We start from the raw sequence: 24,296 nt of genomic DNA on the forward strand, positions 1-24,296 counted from the left end.
AGAACTACAAAGTGCTTCTATATGGTAAGAGGAGCTGATAAAATGGACAGTGAGTGTAGAAACAAGGAGGTGGTTTTAATGTTATGGCTGATCTGTGTATATAAAACATTACACTCATCAATAATTGTAATGTAAACATGCAATGTTACATGTTTTGTTAAGCAAACTGAAGTCAAAAAACAGCTTGTAATATTTAAAAGTCGATCTTTTGACCGGGTTTCGATTTCCAATCGGCTCTAAATCCACCGAGATTCATTTAAAGCAAAATTATTAAAAGAGAAAGAACCACAATGAGCATCAGTTCCACTGGAAATGGCTTTTATTTGTTGGTGCCTTTACATTTAGAAAAAGAACCCTAGGATTTTTCCTCCTGTGTGTTTTCGTCTGGCCTCTTCGTGGTCCATGATACCAGCTGAAGTCGTCAACACAATGAACCTGCACGACACAGAGAGAAACAGAAATAAATCTAAATGCAACACAAATTAAACCCACTGGATTATTGTTACCGATATGCAAATCGATCGCTGGCTTGGGCTGAAGAGCAAGCGAACGGTTTGGAATTTCCAGCGAGTCGCAGAAGTCAAAGGCAGTTTAAACAGCCAATGAAAAGCACTTAACAGAAAATGAAGAAATAACTGCTGCAAATCAGCACCGATTGAATCAATAAGCTCGGGAGAACACAGGAATGAAAATGCAGCGAGAGCTAATGGCTCAGAATATTGAATCAAGCTTCTCGGTATTTGATTAGCTTCTACAGTCGCTGTTTGTAAAGGTCGGCCTGAACAGATCGTTTACATTCACGGTCGGTGACGCAGAATTAAAATGCATCAGACGCACAAGAAACCGAAACGCAGCTTTGAGCGCCCGTGGCTAATCAGTCGTTATAATATTTAATCATTTATTAGGATTTAACATCATGTTTTACACACTTTAGTTACATTCATGACAGGACAGGTAGTAACTGCATGTCGTGGACAAATTTGGTATCTCTAATTCACTTCACTTGCATGTTTTTGGACTGTAGGAGGAAACCGGAGCTCCCGGAGGAAAGCCACGCAGACACGGGGAGAACATGCAGACTCCACACAGAAAGGACACGGACCTTCTTGCTGTGAGGCGGCAGTGCCACCCAAGTCATCATAATAAACGATTAGTCATTGTAGACATTCAGTAAAAGCTTAGAGTTTAAGGTACCAGAAGGTTGTCAGTTCAAGCCCGTCAGTTGCTTGCATTATATTCAGCCCCAATTGCAAGTCAATTTGGATAAAAGCATCTGCATATATAAGTAACCCCCCCCCTCAAAAGAGCCAGTTTGGAAAAATTACTAATAAAGAAATGCTAAACAAGAGGTCTATGTATGAGGCGAGGGGTAGGATGCTCAGGACAGAATAAAGAACCAATGATCCGCTGTAGCAACTCCAAACAAGACGAGTCTTATAAATTATTATTATTATTTTAGTTGTTTTACGCCGTGCTTACACCCTGGTTATATTCACGGCAGGACCGGTACATAATTCTCATGTAAAGTCAAGTCATGCACATTAAGAGCGCTCTTTGATACCCCCTTATTATTCAAAATCAATTAAGGACTGTTTTGATTTTGGCTTAATTAAAGACATGTCCTAGTTCCTGCGAGTATTTAGAACATTTAGTCAGTATGTGATAAATAAGAGCAGTAATTCTGCAGGTATCAGAGTGTGGAAGCCTCCAACACACACAAGATATGACGACGTGTTAATCGCGTGTGCGGAAGAGCCGAAACAAGACGACTAGTAACTTATTTATTTGGGTTTTAACGCAATATTTAATGGCAAAAAAAACAATAGGTACTATATTTGTCAATTTTATATTGTTTTTATATTTTAGTCCATTTTATCGACTAATACAGAGATAAAGATAGTAATAATAATAATGACCGTGCTATTGTTTGACTGCCAGTGCATAAAAAATGCAGAACTGTGACTCCTGTGAACTGTGGTCAAACCTTTGGATACTGAATTTACAATCTGACAAGTTGATTTAATTGTATTAATTATTAATCCGTTATGCTCGCCCTCCACTGTTGAGAACCGGTACCGGCCAGCCAGGCACCTACACAGACATGACTGGCTATATCTAAGGTTGTATGGGGCGAATCTGTTCAGGGTATTTCTTCCAGGCCTGAAGTATTACACTGCTGCGCCACCTGCAGCCTGAATAGTTTAATACACCATGACGTTTTCCAATGACATATTGGAAACAAAATGTGGTGCATGCAAAAGTTTGCTGTGGTTCCAGCATGTTTAATATAATATATATATATATGAGATATAAGACAATTTGTAGTAAGAGCACGTTTACTTTATTTTACTTATTTATGAAGCTTTAACGTCATCACATGATAACAGGGCACCATTAGGGCGGCTGCGGGAGACGTATTTAGGTCCAGTTCGGCTTTAAGCTCTGACGATTGCTCTCTGGATCGTGCCGGATTTAAAATCATTTGTGAAGCACCAACACAAACCACTGGTAGCACCGCTCCTCATTCCAAAATTCTCCGTCCACAGAAACGGCAGTACGACAAGACGCCTACACGATGCTCTCCGTTTAACTACGGATAAGACGAATGAGAAGCTCAAGTAAGCGAACGGTGTCTCGCCAAAGCGTCGTCCATTTACGTACAAAGCAAAGCGGGGAAGAAAAACTTCGCCCCGCTTTATACGGTTTATAAGTCATTATAAAACGCAGCCTGTTCGTTCGGTAATGATCTGTTCATTAGCCCGAGTGCGATGACTAATGGAAGCCGGCGTTACAGTCATTAGAGCTCCGGAGCTCGTCTGATAAAGCGTACAGGTTGGGTAGATCCACGACGGTCCGTCTGCAAACCCGTGTTCTTCATTAATCATTAGCAGCCTTACAGGTTGGTGATGAATTACAGCGTTGACGCCCCGACAAACGGAAATCTATTTCGTCTGTACAATCGCTGCCTTCGCTTTTATCCACTGGAATTTAGTGACTAATATTCTGTAATATCCTGGACGATCATCTGAGTTCCAAACAATCTCATAAACGCGATAAATCAGTGTGGCGACACAGATCTGTAACCAAAAGTACCAATTATTCAGGTGCAGTGATTACAGGAATGAATTTCAGCCACATTACCCCCGGCCTCTTCCCAAAATCTTGCCATTATCTGATATTTACATTTAGCTCTTGATGTAAGCAGTGTTGGCAAAGGTCTGATAGTGGTGTTTTGATGTCTATTAAGGATGTTAACGATTAACTAGATCATTAACCCCTTAATGGTCTCATCAAAAACATAAAAAAGTAAATAATCGAGGTCAGTTAGGTCTGGGTCGAGTTTCAAGGTATTTTTTCCCATAAGGATGTTTGGGAAACCTGTTAATGCGTCCCATGGTCCTGTGGAACTGCATATACTTCAGGCTCATGTAAAATAATGGGGTAATTTGACACTTACACTGAAAATAACAACAAATATAATATAAAACACTGAAATAGAATGTGCCCCAACACTCACCCCTGTGTTTACACCTGTCAAATTTAAGGGTACAGATTTCTCGACGAAGGGATTCGAGTTTCATAGATTGAGTTTAGGGGACGTCGAGTTACAAGGTACCAGTGCACTTGAAAAGCCCTATTCCGTACGAGCAAACGAATTGTGGCTGATATGACCGCGTTTAAGGTCTCGTGTACGCATACGGTCAGGCTGAGGTGTTAATGTGCTTTACGTAATCACACAGCATGCATGATTGTAACATTAAGGCGTTTTACATCCAATCGCGATCCATCAGGCAAATAAATGACATAAAATGAGTGTCCAGAAGAGAGAAAGTGGTGGTTGTGTCGCACGTATCACAAATTACAGGCCGTCAATCAAACTCCCCGCTCATTACGCGCAAGAAAAGCAACGGACGGCAACAGAAAACGCTAGAAATCGCACCCCAGTCTTCACAGTGCGTGTTCTGGTGGCACTTACCCGAACTGTCTGGATGGGAGAAGGTTGTTCTGCCACTTCTCCAGATCCTTCAACTGCACATCAAACCTGGGGCTGATCACGCCACACTGAGGATTCACAATAAAACCACAATCAATCCAGCGTGTTCCTAATTCCTCAGGATCATTTAAGAGAGATTAAAACAGAGCACTGCGAACCTTGTTCAGCCTGCCTGTGAGGTTCACAACGATTTTTCCAGCTCTGTGATCGTCGATGATCTCAAATTCACCAATGTAACCTGGAGGAAATAAAACACACACTTTTGATTAAAAGCACATAAAGGGTCGAGTAAAATGCACCAGAAAACATTCAGGATAGGCCTACAGAACAGAACACAGGGTTGAAGGACACAGATCTATGGGACCAATTTTGTTTGTTTGGGTTTATTGCCAGATCAGCAACATATTGGCTATTTTGGCATAGACAGATATTAGAACTGTAAAACATTATATGCTCAAGATCATTTTCTCTTTCTTTAAGGGACAAAACTGAAATTGTTGGCCAAACGGATCAGCAGTTTGCCCTACACAAGAAAGGCCATGCTTACGACCAGGAGAGTATTATTCCCACGGTCGAGCATTGAGGTGGGACAGTGTTCTGCTGCCGGAACTGGCAATCTCAACTCTATGACTGGCATCTTGGATTCACCGAAACAATGAGGAAGAAGGTTATTGTTATTTCCAGCAAGAACACTTCCACATAAACCAATGATTGATTACGTGGCTTTAATTCTACAGATTTAAATCCTTTAAACAAAAAACTTTTGAGCTGAAAGCTCTGAGACTGGGGGTGGAACAATAGTGCATGGGGACATCCGTCAAGTGAAACGTCTTTCATTTCAACTCAAATTTGCTCAAGTGCATCAATAAATACTGATCTTACTAAGACCTGCACGTTTCCATGCCATTTTTTAATCACATCACCAGATTAGAACTGTGTGCGTGTATGTTCCCGATTTAAAAATAAGGAGCAGAGCAAGTTACTCACCATGCTTCATCATGACAGTAAGAAAACGCACAATAACTTTGGAGCAGGGCCTGATGAGCACCTGGCGCTTGCCACGCTTCTCTGCATTGTTGATGCTTTTCAGCGCATCAGCGAGGACATTCATGCGCACCATGATGCCTGTGCCTGTAGGAACAATAAAGAAGATCTCAAAAATACATCACTTCACGTCACAACGGTTTATGAGAAAGTCTCAATCCACTAAAGATTGCCTGATGCTGATCGATCACAAACATCTAAGCATAACGATTTGAAAATGGCACATCTAATAAGGAATAGACCAATTATGGGCCCCAACATAAAAGTACTGATCGAGTATTGAACCCAAACCATCGAGTATTGAACCCAAACCATTGAGCATTGAACCAAACCATTAAGTATTGAACCCTAACCCTACTACTGTATCCAAACCATTGAATATTGAACCAAACCATCGAGTACCGCATCCAAAATTACAAACCATTGACTACTCAACCCAGACCATACAGTACTGTATCCAAACCATCAAATACTGAACCAAACCATATAGTATTGAACCAATACATTGAATATTGTATCCAAACCATCGAGTACTGTATCCAAAGTTCCAAACCATTGACGTCTGAACCCAAACCATTAAGTACTGAACCCTGAATCCAGTATTATATCCAAACCATCGAGTATCGTATCCAAACCAGACCTGTATGATATATTAGTTATTCATTGTCGTTTTGAGAGTTCAGAACATGGAAGTCAAGCTTTTTTTAACTATTAACTATCAGAAAACACAGCACTGTTTTCCTTAAACTGCCTCAGCTGATCACAGACCTCATCATTTATACAAATACTGTAATTAGTGGGAATTATTCTACTGCATGATGGGACACTGATCATGTAACCGATCAAATATTGTGTGCAAATTTGCGTTTTCGAGAAAGACACACTAAAATGATGTAAAGCATTCATAGAACTATACAACAAGCAAAGCTAAGATTGAATACATTTAAATAAGCGATACATGATGAAGGCTGCCCATGCAAAGTAAATACAAGACTCAAAAACACCCACACACACGTTTTAAACCATTACATACAACAGCACACGTATTTATTCATTATTATTTAGATTCACAATAAACTCATTTACTGTATTAGGCAGGAATAAACAGCAGCACCACGGTGAAACCACATTACACAAACAGCCACAGCAAAGACTGACAGACTTCCAACACGACACTAGACTTTGATATGAATAAAGACTAAAAAACGCCTTTTAACAACTGGAACGTGAACGCAGCACAGACACGTTCTAATACAACTGACCGCTGCTAACATGCTAACACAGTTAGCTCTATAGCAAGCAAACAAACAAGCGCCTAACGAAGCTCATTTACTCCTGAATTTTATCACTGATTAACCGGGTGTCAGAAAAAACAGCGTTTAAATACGTCCGTGTTTTATCGTGATTCGTATTAAAAGCATAAAAAGCAGCAACATGGCGAGCATGAAGCCAACAGACACAAACCCGAGTTTAGGTTAAAATATCCAACCATAAACGCACCAAGACGCCCAATATTCAGCAGATCAGACACAGGGGGGATTTATGAAGCATAATCCGTGATTAGAAACGTGTAAAGTGTTGCGATGACTGTGATATAAAACAGATTCGATCAAGAACTCAATAGACTTCGGTCTTACCGGTTCAGCAATATGGCGGAAAGAGGGAGGAAGGAGGAGCGCGGAGAGCTTAGAAAAAAAAACCAACTCTCGCGAGAACGCGCATGCGCGAGAGTGTTTCTACACACAGCGCCACCTACAGATCAGGTGGTTCTTTACATTACACACACTGTTAAAATCTCGCCTAGTTTTTATATGGCATTATGTGTAGTATCCATATATGTATTGTATATGTAAATATATTTAATTTCTTAAGCGTCCGCCTTAAAAACCCAATGAAACAGGCGAGTATGACGTAAGAATTTGCATGTCGCGCATGCGCAGTGTGTATCAGACAGCTCAGCGGCTCGACGGGACGATGTTTACATCTCAGACCTCTTCGTTTCAAGAGTCCATCGACGTGGACGACAGAGATACAGACTTCGACAATGAAGATCTGGCAGCATATGGGCAGAAATCGCAGCAGATTAACTGTTATTATTCCATATATTATTATCAAAACACCAGGTAGGATGGCAATGTGTGTGTGTGTGTGTGTGTGTGTGTGTGTGTGTGTGTGTGTGTATGACCTGGTTCTCCTCAATAATCCACAATATATCACAATAATTTGATGTCTGCATGCTCCTTTACTCTATTTGTCTCGCTTAAACCAACCCACAATGCACTTGGATCTGTGCTACAGCTGATGAGTATACAATTACTGACTGTAGACCATCTGTTGGGCTGTACACTCTTTCTCCAATAGGACAGGACCGCCATAAGATCCTCACTGACCAGATGATGTTTGTGTGTTGGTCCACACTTGTTTGTGTGTTGAGTGTAGCTGGTGCAGCAGTGTTGTTGGGATTATTAGGATCACGTACCCTGTTTGCATTCTGAGACAATGTTTTTGGCTGGAGCACTAGTGTTGGGAAGGGTCCACCACCCAAATAACATCTGGTCAGTGCCCCTATGGACACTGGGTCCCTGTTGATTGGGTGATAAAGTGTACAGAGCAACCGCTGGGCTACTGTCAGTAATGGTTTACTCGCACAGTTCATCAGTATGGTAGGTGGAGCCTATAAAGTAATCAATGGATTGGTCTACCCAATAAAGTGTTTAGCGATTGTATGTTGCCTATGTCATGGTATCATTTCTTTTTCCAAAACCAAATGATCCATAACGGCAATCATCTGGGTCAGAAACAGACACAAAGCATCTGGGTTCGAATCCCAGTGGTGCTATCAAGCGGCCAGACATCTATACGGACATGATTGGCAATGTTTGAGGAATTGATGGCTGAAGCCCTGCGATGGATTGGCAGCCTGTCCAGGGTATTCTTACCCAGCGCCCAGTGTTTTCTGGTGGAGCCAGGGTCACCACAATCCTGACCAGGATAAAGCGGCTGATAAAAAGGAAATTAAAGGAAATTAACCTTTTATGCCATCAACTATCTGTTGTCTGAGCGTTGCAGAATACATGTGTCTAATGTTTGTTTATTGATGTATTTATTCATTTGTTTTTGATGACGGCGAGACTTCATTTCTGTGAGATCGTACCATTAAAATATTAAGCTCGTTATTTAATCACACAGATGTGAACCGGCTGAAGAAAGTGTCGCCTGGAGCCAAAAGAGAGCCGACTCCACTACAAGCCAGGATGATTTTAGGTAAAACAAAAAACAAACGGTGGATTCTGAATCGTCTGTTCGGCTTCATCGTCATTTTGGGCTGAATTTCATCAGCATTTCTTCATCTACTGTTACATTTTCAGATTTATTTGCTATATACAGTGTATCACAAAAGTGAGTACACCCCTCACATTTCTGCAGATATTTAAGTATATCTTTTCATGGGACAACACTGACAAAATGACACTTTGACACAATGAAAAGTAGTCTGTGTGCAGCTTATATAACAGTGTAAATTTATTCTTCCCTCAAAATAACTCAATATACAGCCATTAATGTCTAAACCACTGGCAACAAAAGTGAGTACACCCCTTAGTGAAAGTTCCTAAAGTGTCAATATTTTGTGTGGCCAGCATTATTTCCCAGAACTGCCTTAACTCTCCTGGGCATGGAGTTTACCAGAGCTTCACAGGTTGCCACTGGAATGCTTTTCCACTCCTCCATGACGACATCATGGAGCTGGCGGATATTCGAGACTTTGCGCTCCTCCACCTTCCGCTTGAGGATGCCCCAAAGATGTTCTATTGGGTTTAGGTCTGGAGACATGCTTGGCCAGTCCATCACCTTTACCCTCAGCCTCTTCAATAAAGCAGTGGTCGTCTTAGAGGTGTGTTTGGGGTCATTATCATGCTGGAACACTGCCCTGCGACCCAGTTTCCGGAGTAGGGGATCATGCTCTGCTTCAGTATTTCACAGTACATATTGGAGTTCATGTGTCCCTCAATGAAATGTAACTCCCCAACACCTGCTGCACTCATGCAGCCCCAGACCATGGCATTCCCACCACCATGCTTGACTGTAGGCATGACACACTTATCTTTGTACTCCTCACCTGATTGCCGCCACACATGCTAGAGACCATCTGAACCAAACAAATTAATCTTGGTCTCATCAGACCATAGGACATGGTTCCAGTAATCCATGTCCTTTGTTGACATGTCTTCAGCAAACTGTTTGCGGGCTTTCTTGTGTAGAGACTTCAGAAGAGGCTTCCTTCTGGGGTGACAGCCATGCAGACCAATTTGATGTAGTGTGCGGCGTATGGTCTGAGCACTGACAGGCTGACCCCCCACCTTTTCAATCTCTGCAGCAATGCTGACAGCACTCCTGCGCCTATCTTTCAAAGACAGCAGTTGGATGTGACGCTGAGCACGTGCACTCAGCTTCTTTGGACGACCAACGCGAGGTCTGTTCTGAGTGGACCCTGCTCTTTTAAAACGCTGGATGATCTTGGCCACTGTGCTGCAGCTCAGTTTCAGGGTGTTGGCAGTCTTCTTGTAGCCTTGGCCATTTTCATGTAGCGCAACAATTCGTCTTTTAAGATCCTCAGAGAGTTCTTTGCCATGAGGTGCCATGTTGGAACTTTCAGTGACCAGTATGAGAGAGTGTGAGAGCTGTACTACCAAATTGAACACACCTGCTCCCTATGCACACCTGAGACCTAGTAACACTAACAAGTCACATGACATTTTGGAGGGAAAATGACAAGCAGTGCTCAATTTGGACATTTAGGGGTGTAGTCTCTTAGGGGTGTACTCACTTTTGTTGCCGGTGGTTTAGACATTAATGGCTGTATATTGAGTTATTTTGAGGGAAGAATAAATTTACACTGTTATATAAGCTGCACACAGACTACTTTTCATTGTGTCAAAGTGTCATTTTGTCAGTGTTGTCCCATGAAAAGATATACTTAAATATCTGCAGAAATGTGAGGGGTGTACTCACTTTTGTGATACACTGTATGTATGACTGCTCATTACTCTAATACTAATGTATTTCTATGTACATTTACAAACTGGTGACCAATTAAAGGAAAAAACAAGCCTTAAAGCAGCCTGGCATAGATTCTTAAAGTCTTTGCAACTGTAATAGATGGATGGAAACTCATTCTTTCTAACGATCCTGCATAAAATTGCATTCGCATGGACATTTTAATACATGCAGCATTCATGGGGTCATTAAATATTGTTTACACAGACTGGCCTCTTTATTAGGAATGTTCTTCTTTGTTGTGCATGATGTTAATCCCTCTCTAGCCTTTTATTAGTGGACAGTTTCAGATCACAGGATGGAACTGGCTTTATATTTCGGGTTGAAGTGCTATTCTTCTACCGGTATTGATATTTTGGTGTTTAACCATCCTAGTAACACTTATAGCAGTACCATGTTATTCCCACGTTTGTGTCACAGCAGTGCTGAGAATGGTCCACCACCCACACAACATCTGGTCAATGGGCTGGTCAAATGAGGGTCCCTTTCCTTTGATGACTGGGGTAGAGGGGGGTTGCTTTACTTAATGTTTTGTTTTTGTCATATTGCTCATCTCCAACCAGCATCTCATGCTTCCGATTCTTTCTCAAGTCACATACTTCATACAGCTGACACTGGTTGCGCCAGCATGACTTTATAACATTTGCTGTTGGTCAGCGTTTCATTTCTAGCATTTGTCCTGGTCAGTGTTTCTTTTGCTAACCGCATCGTTGTTTCCTGCAGTCTCACCCTGTTGGCCAGCAGCCTGCCGGCGGATGCAGAACCCGAGCTGCGAAGCTACATCTCACGTAGACTGAGCAAAGGAGCTCTGCTGGGTGGCATGGGCAACATCGCTACAGTGGAACTAAGGTACTCCGCCCACCCTGCATGATTTCACTGGACTGCACGTCAAGGGTCCAATGTGCATCATTGAATCCATTCAGCCAACAATTCAGTATAAATAGATTTCACAGGCAAAGTGGCAACCAAATTCACTGGTACTGACCAATTCAGAGGCAAAAGCTTCTTGACTGGGACTGTCCAGTACAAGGGTAATAGCCTCCTGACAGGACTGTCCAGTACAAAGGCAGCACTTTCTAAACTGGGACTGACCAGTGCATAAACATAGACGCAATCTTCACAGAGGTAGAGGCAATAGCTTCATGACTGAACTGTAAAGTACAAATGCAGCACCTTCTAGACTGGGACTGACTGGTACAGAGACAAAAGCTTCTTGACTGTGACTAACCAGTACAGAGGCAGTGCCTTTGTGAATGGGACTGTCCAGTACAGGTACAGAGGCAGCACCTTCTTGACTGGGACTGACCAGTACAGAGGCAGCACCTTCTAGACTGAAACTGACCGGTACATAAACATAGAGGCAATATCTTCACAGAGGCAGAGGCAATACCTTTATGACCGGACTGACCCGTACAGAGGCTGCACCTTCTAGACTGGGACTGACCGGTACATGAACATACTTTACAGCCATTAATACGCATTTTTAGGTTCAATACCCCTGAATCCTGTGTGTGTGTGTGTTTTAGCGTTGCTGAGCAGGCTGTGGGTTGTTACTGCTGCCTCCTGGAGCAGGAGAAATCTCCAGAACAGCCAGACGCAGACGGGAACGGCTGGGTGATCTGTCTCCTGGGCGGCTCTGAGAAAGGACTGAACTTATATCCTTAAATGTATATTATATAAATATTAATATCCTGGAATCCGGGTCCCGGCGGGTCAGAGCTGTTCTGACAGCAGGTTTGGTGAGTGGTTCTAATGTTTTGGCTCATTGTGATAGATGAAAAATATTAAATGACAGTTTCTTTAATCACAATCAACGTTCAGGATTGAGCTGGATAAGTACGTCCAGGGTCTTCAGAGCACTCTGACGCTAGAGGTACGATTGTTATTTCTTGTGTTTTTAGACTTTAGTTACTTCTACTTCTACAACTGAGCTTTTAATTGAGCTTTAAAGGATTACAGGGTCTGGGCACTGGTACTCCAGTGAACCACAGTGAGAGCTATTACTGTATCTCCAAATAGAGAAAACTTGGAACAGGAGTCAATCCTTCATAAATCCTTTGTAAATCCTTCCTTTGGTGGCTGGTAATCAAAATAAAGACAACTACTCTTGCAAAAACACCTCGATGACCCCAAACCTTTTAAATATTGTTCTGAGAACTGAGTGGGACCTTTTTCAGAAGACATAAATGTAAACATATAGCCCTAACAGCTAAAGTCGACCATTAACAGGGCTGTCCACATACTTCTGGCTATATAGTGCATGTGTAAAATATAATAAGTGGCATCCGTGGTTCCGTCGGAGGAATGACGCTGTACGTTTGACCCTGTGTTAGATGCAGAACCTGGAGACGGAGGTGCAGCCGTATCTGAGCCGCTGGTACGAGGAATCGGTCCTGCACATCCACAGAGTGGTGCAGCTGGTGCAGTCCAGCATCTCCTACCTGCTTCATGCTGTAAGGATGGACTCGTAATATGCCATCATGCTTTAATGTTTAATATGGGCATAGTAGCAAGAAGGGACTGGGTTCAATTCCCCAGCCGGGCAGCCAGGGTCCTTCTAGTATGGAGCATGTTCTCAAAGACCTGCAGTCAAGGCCAACTGGTTAGTGCCTAGTGGTAAAGGTACTGGACTAGTAACCAGAAGGGCACTGCCAGGTTGCTGCTGTTGGGCCCTTGAGCAAGGCCCTTTGTTACTTACAGTTGTGTAATTTCACATTTCTGATGCAGGCTTTGAGTCATACTCGCGTCGTGGTGACCGGGGCAGACGACAGGACCAAAAGTGATATAGCGAGGTACATAAAACCCAAACCCCAGTCCTAAATACCCGAAACATTCATTCTTTACACGGTACAGCCGATTAGAGTTTTTTAATTAGAGTTGTTAATTAGGTTTGTCAAAGCGGCGAGTCTGCAGGGTCTGGTACAGGAGGATACGACCACGACGTCACTGTGTAAATCCATCACCGAGGAACCCCACACGGACCTGCAGATCGACTGTTCGGGCTCAACGCCCACCTTCAGCAATGCAGGTCAGTCTCAGAGTTTTCACTGAGCTGGGTTTCATTCATTTTTTTCTGCATTTGGACTCAAAAATGGAACCGAAAATGCATTTCTAGGTTTGATTTGATGTCGTGTGGCAAGTTTTGCAGTACACTATGTGGTCACCAGTATGTGGACCTGTGGTGGTGGGGTACTCCCTACATATTTATCCATAGGCTGCTTGCTGCTGGCACATACTGATCAATAGTGCAAGTTTGTCCCTATATCCTGAATTAATTTTGGTATATGGCATGCCTTCAGCTTTGTGTGGCAAGAGTTTGGGGAAGGTACTTTCCTTTTCTAGGATGAAATCAAGGTCCATAAAGACATAGTTTGCTAAGTTTGGTGTGGACAAACTTCAGTGGTTTGCACAGAGCCATACTTACAAATGCTCTGTTCTTATAATGGGCACAAATTCCCTTAGACACACTTCTCAAAATCCTGCCGGAAACTTATAGCCTTGAAGGAGAGACTTCATCATAATGCCTATGATGTAAAAGCAGGATGTTTTACAAGCCTAATTGTAGGTGTCCACATACTTCTGGCCATATAATAAATGTTAATGTGTTGTTGATTAGTTCTGGGTCATTTTCTTTCCTGATTGTGTGTGTTTTTTTTACAGTCAGTAACCAGTTCTGTGACGAGTGGATCCAGGCGTTCCTGAATGCTGCTGAGCGCTGTAACCCGTTCCTCCTGCGCCAGATCCTTGAGAACTTCAAGCTCAAGGTGCGTTACCACAGTGAGGATTTACAGCGGAGCCAAAATTATGAGACCAGGAGTGAAAATGCTTGTTTTGCTTTTATTCTTGAAACGAACCACAAAACAAAATATGCTTAATTAATGAAAACGGTGGCAATCTGGTCCCACTGTGGTTTACAAGATGTAACATAAAACCTCCTCAAGGGGGCGTTCGTGTACATGTTTGTTTGTTTGTTTGTTTATTAGGATTTTAATGTCATGTTGTATTTTTTGGTTACATTCATGACAGGAACGGTAGTTACTCATTACACAAGATTATATCGTACGCAGTCTTGGACAATTTAGTGTCTCCAGTTGACCTCACTTGCACGTCTTTGGACTGTGGGAGGAAACCGGAGCACCCGGAGGAAACCCACGGAGACATGGGGAGAACATGCAAACTCCACACAGAAAGGAAGGTGAGGCGGCCCGGCCCCACCTGGGGATCGAACCCAGGGGGGTGTTCGTGTACAAGTTTATTTTGTGTTTATGTGCCTTAATTTTATTATTTTTCTCTGAGACCTATTAGTTTTAACTTACCTCACAGCCATGAAAATAAAAATGAAAATATAAAATGGACCAAAAGACAGATACATAATACCTACTGTTGCCATTAAATGACACGAATGTGTTAGACATGGCATTAAAATCCAAACAAACAAGCAAACAAACAAACTGAGACCCATTTTTTGGGGGGGAAATAACCCTGGAGGGGTGTTTTGAAGTCCGGGAGAAGAGACTGAGAGGGTTTGGGCATGTTTGGGCATGTGCAGAGGTGAGATGAGGTTTCTGTGGGGAGAAGGGTACTGAGGAGGAGAGGAAGGACAAAGAGAAGATTTATGGGTGCAGTGAGGGAGGATACGGGGGTTGGGGTGGAGGAGGACAGGTTCAGGACAGGTATAATGGGTGAACGATGACTGCAGATTCAAGTCGTCCCATCGTGCTCTCATTAACATATTAAATGTACCATAACTTTTGGACATTTTCCTTCTTATTTTCTCAGAAACTTATAAAATAAAATACACAGCCCGGGGGAATTTGACCAAGGGTGTCCAAACTTACAGACAGTAAAGTGCGACTGCTTGAAACGGTGGCATGTATAGTTGAATAGTTCTATAATCCTAAATGTCAACACACTCATAATGTAATACGGTCCAGCCATTATGAGATAAACTGTGTGTGTGTGTGTGTGTGTGTGTGTGTGTGTGTGTGTGTGTGTGTGTGTGTGTGAAACCAGGCCATCCAGGACATGAACAACCTGAAGCGTTTCATCCGTCAGGCCGAGATGAGCCACTATGCGCTTTTCCGCTGCTGTCTGTTCCTGCAGAGCTGTGGTAACGGAGACGTGCTGCTCCAGAACGCCCGGGCCGAACACAGCGGCCTGGCCGACGCCCGCAGCATCATTCGTGTACTGGAGGAGTTCCTTGCTGAGCAGGCACCAATAACAGCGCAGTGATAACTGCTGGCTGGTTGTATAATGGTCTAATGTGGTGGGTCTGGGATAAGTTATTAATTTAACTGTATTATTTAATCAAATCTGACGTGGGCAGGGTGGTGCAGTAACGCGTTAGAGCCTGAGGAGGGCAGCAGATCATTAGTATTGAGGTATTGATTCCACTGCACTACAGTTGGAGCCAAAAACGTAGAAATCACCTGAATTTCACCTGTAGTCATTATATTTTTGTTTGGTGCACATTATAAGCTGCTACGTCTTGTTTTGTTTCATTTCTTTGTTTTCTAAAAACCTAATTGGGTAATTAAAAAACCGAATTGTGTTCATGCACAAAATGAGTTCAACAGGTTTAATAAACCCCTGGCTGAAGATGAGAAAACACTATTCAATCATTCTCATAAATAAATGTAGGAATTTTAAACACCAAGGACCCACCGTGACCCTGACTCTAATAAAGCTGTGGTAAAACAGACAATGAATAAAGGCAAGATTGGTTTAATCGGTTAAATTTTGCCTACTGACGACAACCAGGCCAGACCTGCTCTCTACACAGCTGCACTATGGGTCGAGACATGGGTCGTATGTTCCTGTATGTGTGTACATACCTGTTATTTGCACAGCACCCAAGACTCCTCTTCCATGTATGTTATTATACATATTATACTATATATCACCAGTCCTAACATGAGTTACATTTTATGTCAGATTGGGACATAATGTGATTTGTTTAGGGCGTGATGACCTCTTAAGTGAAGTAATCTTTCTGTATTCTGCACCAAAATACTGTATTTTGTTCTTATTTTCTTTATTAAGAGACATTCCAGCATTGCATGTGCTGTTTAGAGAAGAATCTGTGTGTGAAGTCTGGTAATTAAACGTATGTGAAGATGAAGTGGATGTATAAATATGCACACACTGGGTCGAGTTGTTGAAATGTCTCCCAAATAACCAATAAATAAATAAATAAAAATGTCTAGTGTAAAAAAAAAAATATATTGTCTGTGTTGTTTGTGTCTTATTGTAAGATTTACATGTCAGAAATGGGGTTGGGGGTGAAAAGCAGAGTGGCACAAAGGGTAGTGCTGTTGCCTCATAGTAAAAAGGGCCTGGGTTCGATTCCCTGACCAAGAGTCCTTTCTGTGTATCTGTGGGTTTGTTCCAACAAGTCCAAAGATGTGCAGTCCGGCCTTGTGTGTGCTCACTGAGATAAACTGGCAACCTGTCTGGCATGTTTCCTACCTTCTGCCCCATAAATCCAACCCACTGTGACCCTGACCTAGTAAAACAGGCGATGGATTGATTAATTAATTAACAAGAAGCGGTACCAAGGTGGGGCAAGCTGTAGCCCAATGATTAAGGTACAGGACTAGTAATCAGAAGGTCGCTGGTTCAAGCCCCACTACTGCCAGGTTGCTGCTGTTGGGCCCTTGAGCAAGGCCCTTAACGCTCAATTGCTCAGACTGTATACTGTAACTGTAATGTAAGTTGCTTTGGATGAAGGCGTCTGCTAAATGCCGAAGATGTAAATGGGGCAGTAGATAATAGGGGTGCCACACAGCTCCAGTTACCCAGATTTGATCCCTGGTTACATCCACTACCTATAAAAACATTCTTGTCCCCTGGTCTTTGGTGTACACTGTAAATATGGTAAAAGTGACTTATACTGTGATGCGCTACCGTGTGCAGGGTGGGTAGGTACTCTGGTGGCGCAGTGGTCTATTAAGCTAACCCACCACTGCTGGAAGACCAGCTTTTCTGCCCCTGTTGCCTATAGCCTATAGCGTGATGCTGCCACCACCATATTTCATCCCCATGTTTCACCACAGGAATGGAGGTATGGAGGGTTGCAGATGTGGGTTTCGGAACATTGTGCTGTAAATGTGATTTTTAGGAAAAGTAACACCAGTTCCCAGGTTTGCTCAGTAGAGGACAGTGTGCTACAACAAACACATCTGCTGTTTCACCTCGGAACACTTGAGCATAGATCGCTAATCCATCAATAGCATAGAAAACTAACAAAGAAGCACACAAACACCTGTCCTGAACCCCCATTCAGGGTACACATGTACATTTCTGGCATTTGGCAGACAACTTTATCCAATTCAGGGCGGCTTGGTGGCTGGGTGGGTACCACTGTCGCCTCACAGGGTTCAATTCCCAGGCGTAGCGGTCCGGGTCCTTTCTGTGTGGAGTTTGCATGTTCTCCACGTGTCTGTGTGGGTTTCCTACAGGAGCTCCGGTTTCCTCCCACGGTCCAAAAACGTGCAAGTGAGGTGAACTGGAGATACTAAATTGTCCTGTGCTGTCATGAATGTAACAAGGGCAGTTGTTGCCTGGACTAGGTAATCAAAAAGTCGCTGGTTCAAGCCCCACCACTGCCAGGTTGCCACTGTTGGGCCCTTAAGTAAGGGCACAAATTGCCTAAATAATCAACTGTCACAGTACTGTAAGTCGCTTTGGAGACCTTAAAATCCAAATAAATAAATAAATTATCCAATTCGACATAGAATTAGAGAGTTAGCGGCAACTAGGTAATGGTGAGGCTTGAACTGACTTAAGATTCATCTGGGCATTAGAAAGGTAATAAGAAGTCCTAATACAGATGCTCGGGTGGTGCAGATGTCTATCACGTTAGCTCACTGCTGTTATCAGCCGACCAGGCGTCCACACAGACATAATTAGCTATGTCTGATGGCAGAAGCGGTGTACGATAGACCTGCCGGACCTGCCACAACCCTGACCAGGATAAAGCATCACGTCTTTGTGGTGCCCCAACATCTACGCTCCATATAAATCCAGCACAAACCCAGTAAATGTGTCGCGTCACGGCTGAGTAAAGCGCGGCAGCAGATGTGCCGAGCAGCGAGGTGGCGGGTTCAGCTCGCTCGTTAGCCAAATGCGGCATCACACACCTGCTTCCTCTACATCACCATCCGGCATTGTGCTTATTCTTCTACACCCAAACGATCTTTCGTTCCCGCACGATTTCCTTCTTAATAACACGAGAACCAATCAACGTTATGTGTGAGAGACGTGAGTTATGGATGGTTGATGCGTGTGTGTGTGTGTGTGTGTGTGTGTGGAACAGGTGATTTATAGTTGTGTTGAAGTGTGTGGGTGTGTATAGATGAGTAGGGGACGTTTAGCGGTTAAACACTGACCCCGCTCCATAAATCTTGTTCCCACAGACACTCTATCAGACGTAAAACTCAGTTGCAGGAGGACTTCATCACCCAGAATGCACTGCTGTCACCATCGGTCATTGTACTTCAATTAGGAAATAGATGCCGTTTCATATCTGGATTTGGCCAAAGGTGGTCTTTTCGTATGACCTGTGGATTAATATGTAGAGAGTAACAGCATTTTGGTCTGAACCAGTAAGATAAAGTAAGAAAAAAGTATTAACCACTTTATCCTGGTCAGGGTCCACTGGAAAACACTGACAGGAATACTCTAAACATGGCATCAATCTATCACAGGGTTTCGGCCACCCAACATATCCAATCGTGCCTGTGTAGACAACAGGCTGGTCGATACCACCACTGAGATTCGAACCGGGATCTTTTCGGTAAAAGATCAGGGTCGTGGAGATACCCGGGCATAAGTAAGGAATGCACCCTGGCAGGCAACAAACCTGAGTGGATTTTATGGTTGTCATGGTCATGTCAGGGTTGGAGGGAGGCAGGAAACCAGAGACGAGGATCGGACCCTGGTCCCCGGGACCCTTGATGCAGTGTGGCACCCACACTACCATCTGCGCCACCCTGCCATCCCTCATCAGTTTCACCACCTAGAAAAAGCGAGCACACATTGTTATGTACTGGCCAACACAGTGGTTCAGAGGGCACTAGCAGGAATACCCTGGACAGGGCGTCAATCTATCACTGCTGAGATTCGAACCCAGAGAATCTCAGAGGTAGTGAGCTGGCGAGTGAGACTGCTGCCGTACTCATGTCAGCATCCGATGTAAACAGGTCGTTCCTCTCGGAGCTAACAGCATCTCTTTCAGACTCATCGCTCATTATCAACAATCATGTCTCCCGGATCAGCGCTGCGCATCTGTCCCATGCATCATCGCGCCGCAGCCGCAGAGGCGCGGGTGCCTAATTAAGCTGTGGGTTCTGGGAAATTGCCAAATTTTCGGGGAGATGAATAACGCCGGCGCGCTTTCCTCGCCAGCCAAATGAATTCCCCGGCGTGTCCCGTTCCCATCCAAGAGGCCATCCGTCAACAGAGTCCCTTAATCTGTTCGTCCCATCTCGGTGGATTCGGTGAAGCCGCGGTCTTGTCCTCCGAGCCTCTGATCCGCCTCTCTGATACCTTCTGTGGTACAGTTCAAGGTCTCTGAGGGCGGGTTTTTAGGAGATGCTTATACATCAGTAAAATGGATGTCGGCTAATGATGCCCGTCCGCCAGCAGTGTGTGATTTGTCTTTTGGAACTTAATTACTCAGTGGTTTTTCCTTGCGTGTTAGAAAATGAAGTCAGATTTGGAGTAGTGATGGTGAAGTGGTGACTAGAAATAGAATATTACTATAGTAACAACAACATCTTTAATTACTTTAATAACTGGAAACACTGCAGCATGCACGTCGCCTATAAATATTCACAAACAACTGACAGTATTAATGACTAGTACTTACGGACGATGCTTCTGTATTGAAATACGGAGGTATAAAATTGGATATTTGACGCTCACCGATGATACGACTAAAAATTCAAGACTAGTTGCCATGACTACAATGCAAACGGTTGCCTCCTACATACCATGAGTACCAGTAGCAGTTCGAACCTGTACGTATTCTGTGCAGGCAGGTCAGGTTCTTTCACACCACGTTCAGACTGATGATGCTTTACGGTCTTCAGCAAACTCAGATCGAACCATCAATCTACTGTATCTATAAATCTAGGGGCGGGGCTTAAAGTTACAACAGCATTGGAAGTGGCTATGTCCCGTACCACTGTACTGTACTAATTAGTGCACTGTGAATGGTTTAGTTACACACTAAGTAGCACATACGATGCAGTTTGGGATGCCCGGGTGGCATCGGTGGTAAAGATCTTAAGTTTTCAAGTTCGTGTGTCTCCAGAGAAAGGGTTTCCACTACTCCAGAGTCTAATGCTGGTGTGCTTTACACCAACATAGCTGATGTCTGGTATTACACACGGTGCTGTGAGTCTCGGGCGTGGGAACCAAACTCGGAGAAATAGTTATTGTTTTGATGCTGCTTCCCGGAGCTGTTTGGAATTCTGTGGTGAACGTTGCAACCTAATATGAATTTGACTCCTGGGTGGCGTACCACCATTACAGACTGTTGATTTGAGCTGCTCTAGCAGGTCCAAAATTTGCATTGACATGTACTTCTGCCACTCTAATGCATCTACATTGATACTGATACTCATATCAACAGGAGACTATACACAGATGAGGCATAACATTATGACCACCTTCCTAATATTGTGTTCTGACACAAAGAAGAACCAGCATGAACTTCTTTAGCAGTTTGAGCTACAGTAGCTCGGCTGTTGGATCGGACCCCACGGACCAGCCTTCGCTCCCCACGTGAATCAATGAGCCTTGGCTGCCCATGACCCTGCCGCCAGTTTACCACTGTTCCTTCCTTGGACCACTTTTGATAGATACTGACCACTGCAGACCGGAACACACCCCACAAGAGCTGCACTTTTGGAGATGCTCGGACCCAGTCGTCTAGCCATCACAATTTGGCCCTCGTCAAACTCGCTCAGATCCTCACGCTCGTCCGTTTTTCCTGCTTCTAACATCAACTTTGAGGATAAAATGTTCACTCGCTGTGTAATATACCCCCCCCCACTAACAGGTGCCGTGATGAAGAGATAATCAGTGTTATTCACATTTATCTGTCAGTGCTCATAATGTTATGCCTGGTCGGTGTATACCTTTATGACTGTCTGCTTTAATCAACATAGGAAATTTGGGCGTATACACTTCCTCTGGTTTTATTTACATGACCAGTGCTGCGTTCCAAAATTCTGAAGAATGTTCTCGCATCCTTTCCCGTAATCTTTTCTGCTGGCTGACGGACGGCACTGAAGAGCCAAACGGAACCCGGGCGACGCTGTGCAAGTCTGGACACATTGTCCTCCGCCAACTGGTCCTTAGTTTTAATGATCTTTTGATGGACTGACCCTCTGCTATGGGGAAACGCTGGCATCTCTGCCGTAGCAACATCTGCTGCCAGGATATTGTCTTTAATCACTGCCAACTTGAGACCATGGGCTCCTCATTTGCAGGGTTTTTATGCGCGCTCCGCTCAGTCCGATTGTGCAGATGTGTGGTTCTGTGACACAGGATGATAATATCCAGTATAATGCTGCTTTTCCAGGTTATAATTCTGAACCGTGCCCCAACTTATGATGATAAATCATTAACAACAGACTTTATTTGTAGATTAATGGCAACATTGGAAGAATTGGTGTAGTTTTAAGTGCTAGGAATCTCTGTACATCTCAAACCTGATTAAAATGGTAATAAATACAGGAGGAATGTTCCAGCAGCCCGAAATCAAGATGCCCCCACTTTCATAATTCACTCTGGTGTTCTTGGACCCATATGTGCACCCATATTCACTTCATACTTGTGGGAGGAAACCGGAGCTCCCGCAGGAAACCCACACAGACACAGGGAGAACATGCAAACTCCACACAGAAAGGGTATCAAACCCAGGTCCTTCCATACATGCTGCCCCAATGACACACTCTTTTAGTTATGTATTCGGTGCTCTTTGATGTATTTTTGCGCACCCTCAACACATCTACATTTCTACCATCAGCTATACTGTTTAGCATCGAATATAATAAGCAGAATATAAAATTGTGTGTGTGTGTGTGTGTGTGGGCGATAGAAAAACAGTGCTCTAGACGTTAATGTCAAGGTGGCAGCACGTGCGAACGGAGAGAAAAGAAGCAACAGCGCTGCATTAAAATAATTTCATCCTTCTCTGCTTCATTAGATCTGTGTGTCGGGACTGCAGCGGTGATAAAGCGAACGCTCCGTCCTCGCACCCAGAGAAACAATCAAGAAAAAAAACACCGAATCTTTACAAAAGGCCTCGAGTCTCCCGAGGCCGGCAATCGCTATTCTTTTCGCCGGCGGTCTCTCTTCTCTCTCCGCAGCGCCTTGATAAAGTCTATCACCCTGTCCGCGAGAGTAATACGGCCCAGTGCGATCTCAAATTAGCGATAAATGACACAGCAAATTGGAAAATTAGAAGGGGAGGGCAGGCTAATTTGCTAGCAAACAGGGTAAAACCAATTCATTAGGAGGCCGGAGGAGGAGCGGAGCCATGCAAACAGAAGTCCGCGAGCGTCCCTGCTGAAATTTTTGGACAGGAACGTCCACACAGCAACAAGGGACCCGAATGGAATCATAAACGCTCATATTTCAGAGCCCATAGTAATGTAAAGAAATATAAACCATGCAAGCACGGCTGATTATAGATTATAGAGATCAGGTGTTTCACTCACTCACTTTTTTAACCGCTTATCCAGTTAGGGTCGCAGGGGGGTGCTGGAGCCTATCCCAGCTTTTCAATGGGCGCAAGGCCAGTCCATCGCAGGGCAGACACACACCTATAGGGCAATTCAGAGTCTCCAATTAACCTGACTGCATGTTTTTGGTCTGTGAGAGGAAACCAGAGCTCACGGAGGAAACCCACACAGACACGGGGAGAACATGCAAACTCCACACAGAAAGGACCCGGACCGCCGCGTCTGGGGTTTGAACCCAGGACATTTTAAGGAACTTCAATGGACGTCTGACCTCAGAGCTGTGACCTCACCTTAGGGATGAATTGGAACACTGATTGTGAGCCAAGCCTTAGGTGCCTGACCCTACATAAACGACATGCTTTTAACTTTGTGGCAACAGGACACAAGAGGGACTTTTAATGTGGGGTGGCTCGGTGGCTCGGTGGCTCGGTGGGTAGCACTGTCGCCTCACAGCAGGAAGGTCCTGGGTTCGATTCCCAGGTGGAGCAGCCGGGTCCTTTCTGTGTGGATTTTGCACGTTCTCCCCGTGTCTGTGTGGGTCTCCTCCGAGAGAGACTTTAATGTGAGTGATTTTTAATGTAGAGGTGGCTCGGTGGGTAGCACTGTCGCCTCACAGCAGGAAGCTCCCTAGGGATGAATTGGAACACTGATTGTGAGCCAAGCCTTACGTACAGTAGGTGCCTGATCTCACAGATGCCATGTTTTTTATAATAAGACGTTCACATACACTATACGATCAAGTATTTGGACACCTGATCATGAGCTTGTTAGAAAACTAGAACTAGAAAGCAAGAACAAGGCTACGCACATGAATTTGAAGTATGTCTGTGGGAATCTGTGCCCATTCAGTCAAAATCTGGCAGCGTTTGTATGGCTGGGCAAAGAAAACCTGAGTTTTACAATCTGACATTTAGCGACGTCCATTGAAGGTCAAGTGCATTACGCAGCATTGCGAGTCACTTCAGGTGATTGCAGTAATTATGGTTCTTACTTTGTCGAACCCATTAGTGAAATTAAGTGTTCTTGTTTGGGGCCGGGAATCCTGCGAGGCTGTAGACGTCGTACAGAGGGGGTGAACGGTTGAGGGCAGCTGTGTGTGGGGTGTTTATTCTAAAACTAAGCTAAAACTTGATTTTACTAATTAATATCTGTAGTAATAATAAGGAGGGGGGCAAATTTGGAGAGGGTTTGATTGTGCCCACCGTTTTTGCAGTCTAAATAAGTCCTAAAAAGCTTCAGCGCTTGGTGTCTTCTGTGTCAAACGTCTTTTAAGTGGTAAATGCTTTACCGTCCCAACTTTTTTAAAATGTGTGCATGCATTAATTCGTTGTCTGTTTTACCAGCGCTTTATCCTGGTCAGGGTCATGATGGGTCAGATTCACTGGGCAAAATGCAGGAAATACACCCACTCACACACACACACACACACACACACACACTCACTT

General features: G+C 43.9%; 2 protein-coding genes across 2 annotated transcripts; one reads left to right on the top strand and one right to left on the bottom strand.

The window, feature by feature from the left end:
- Nucleotides 1-301: 301 nt before the first annotated feature.
- On the bottom strand, nucleotides 302-6,749 carry rps15a (ribosomal protein S15a). Its single transcript, XM_063018535.1, has 5 exons — nucleotides 6,676-6,749; nucleotides 4,982-5,125; nucleotides 4,153-4,232; nucleotides 3,977-4,062; nucleotides 302-435 (listed from the first exon to the last, which is right to left on the bottom strand). The coding sequence occupies exons 2-5, from the start codon at nucleotides 5,112-5,114 to the stop codon at nucleotides 342-344; spliced, it is 393 nt and encodes a 130-aa protein (XP_062874605.1). The 5' UTR covers nucleotides 5,115-5,125; nucleotides 6,676-6,749; the 3' UTR covers nucleotides 302-341.
- Nucleotides 6,750-6,991: 242 nt separating this feature from the next.
- Nucleotides 6,992-16,306, top strand: c22h17orf75 (chromosome 22 C17orf75 homolog). The gene is made up of 10 exons (XM_063018644.1): nucleotides 6,992-7,161; nucleotides 8,228-8,302; nucleotides 10,817-10,942; nucleotides 11,620-11,748; nucleotides 11,909-11,966; nucleotides 12,427-12,546; nucleotides 12,821-12,885; nucleotides 12,982-13,121; nucleotides 13,754-13,857; nucleotides 15,107-16,306. The coding sequence occupies exons 1-10, from the start codon at nucleotides 7,013-7,015 to the stop codon at nucleotides 15,323-15,325; spliced, it is 1,185 nt and encodes a 394-aa protein (XP_062874714.1). The 5' UTR covers nucleotides 6,992-7,012; the 3' UTR covers nucleotides 15,326-16,306.
- The last annotated feature ends 7,990 nt before the right edge of the window (nucleotides 16,307-24,296 follow it).

The sequence above is a fragment of the Trichomycterus rosablanca genome, chromosome 22 (genome assembly GCF_030014385.1).
Source record: "Trichomycterus rosablanca isolate fTriRos1 chromosome 22, fTriRos1.hap1, whole genome shotgun sequence".
Lineage (NCBI taxonomy): Eukaryota > Metazoa > Chordata > Actinopteri > Siluriformes > Trichomycteridae > Trichomycterus > Trichomycterus rosablanca.

Coding starts and splice junctions, on each gene's coding strand:
- c22h17orf75 (XM_063018644.1), top strand. CDS start 7,013: ATGTTTACATCTCAGACCTCTTCGTTTCAAGAGTCCATCGACGTGGAC. Junction 11,967..12,426: donor AGAGCACTCTGACGCTAGAG/GTACGATTGTTA, acceptor ACCCTGTGTTAG/ATGCAGAACCTGGAGACGGA. Junction 13,122..13,753: donor GCCCACCTTCAGCAATGCAG/GTCAGTCTCAGA, acceptor TTTTTTTTACAG/TCAGTAACCAGTTCTGTGAC.
- rps15a (XM_063018535.1), bottom strand. CDS start 5,114: ATGGTGCGCATGAATGTCCTCGCTGATGCGCTGAAAAGCATCAACAAT. Junction 4,233..4,981: donor TACTGTCATGATGAAGCATG/GTGAGTAACTTG, acceptor TATTTCCTCCAG/GTTACATTGGTGAATTTGAG. Junction 436..3,976: donor CTCCCATCCAGACAGTTCGG/GTAAGTGCCACC, acceptor TGTGTCGTGCAG/GTTCATTGTGTTGACGACTT.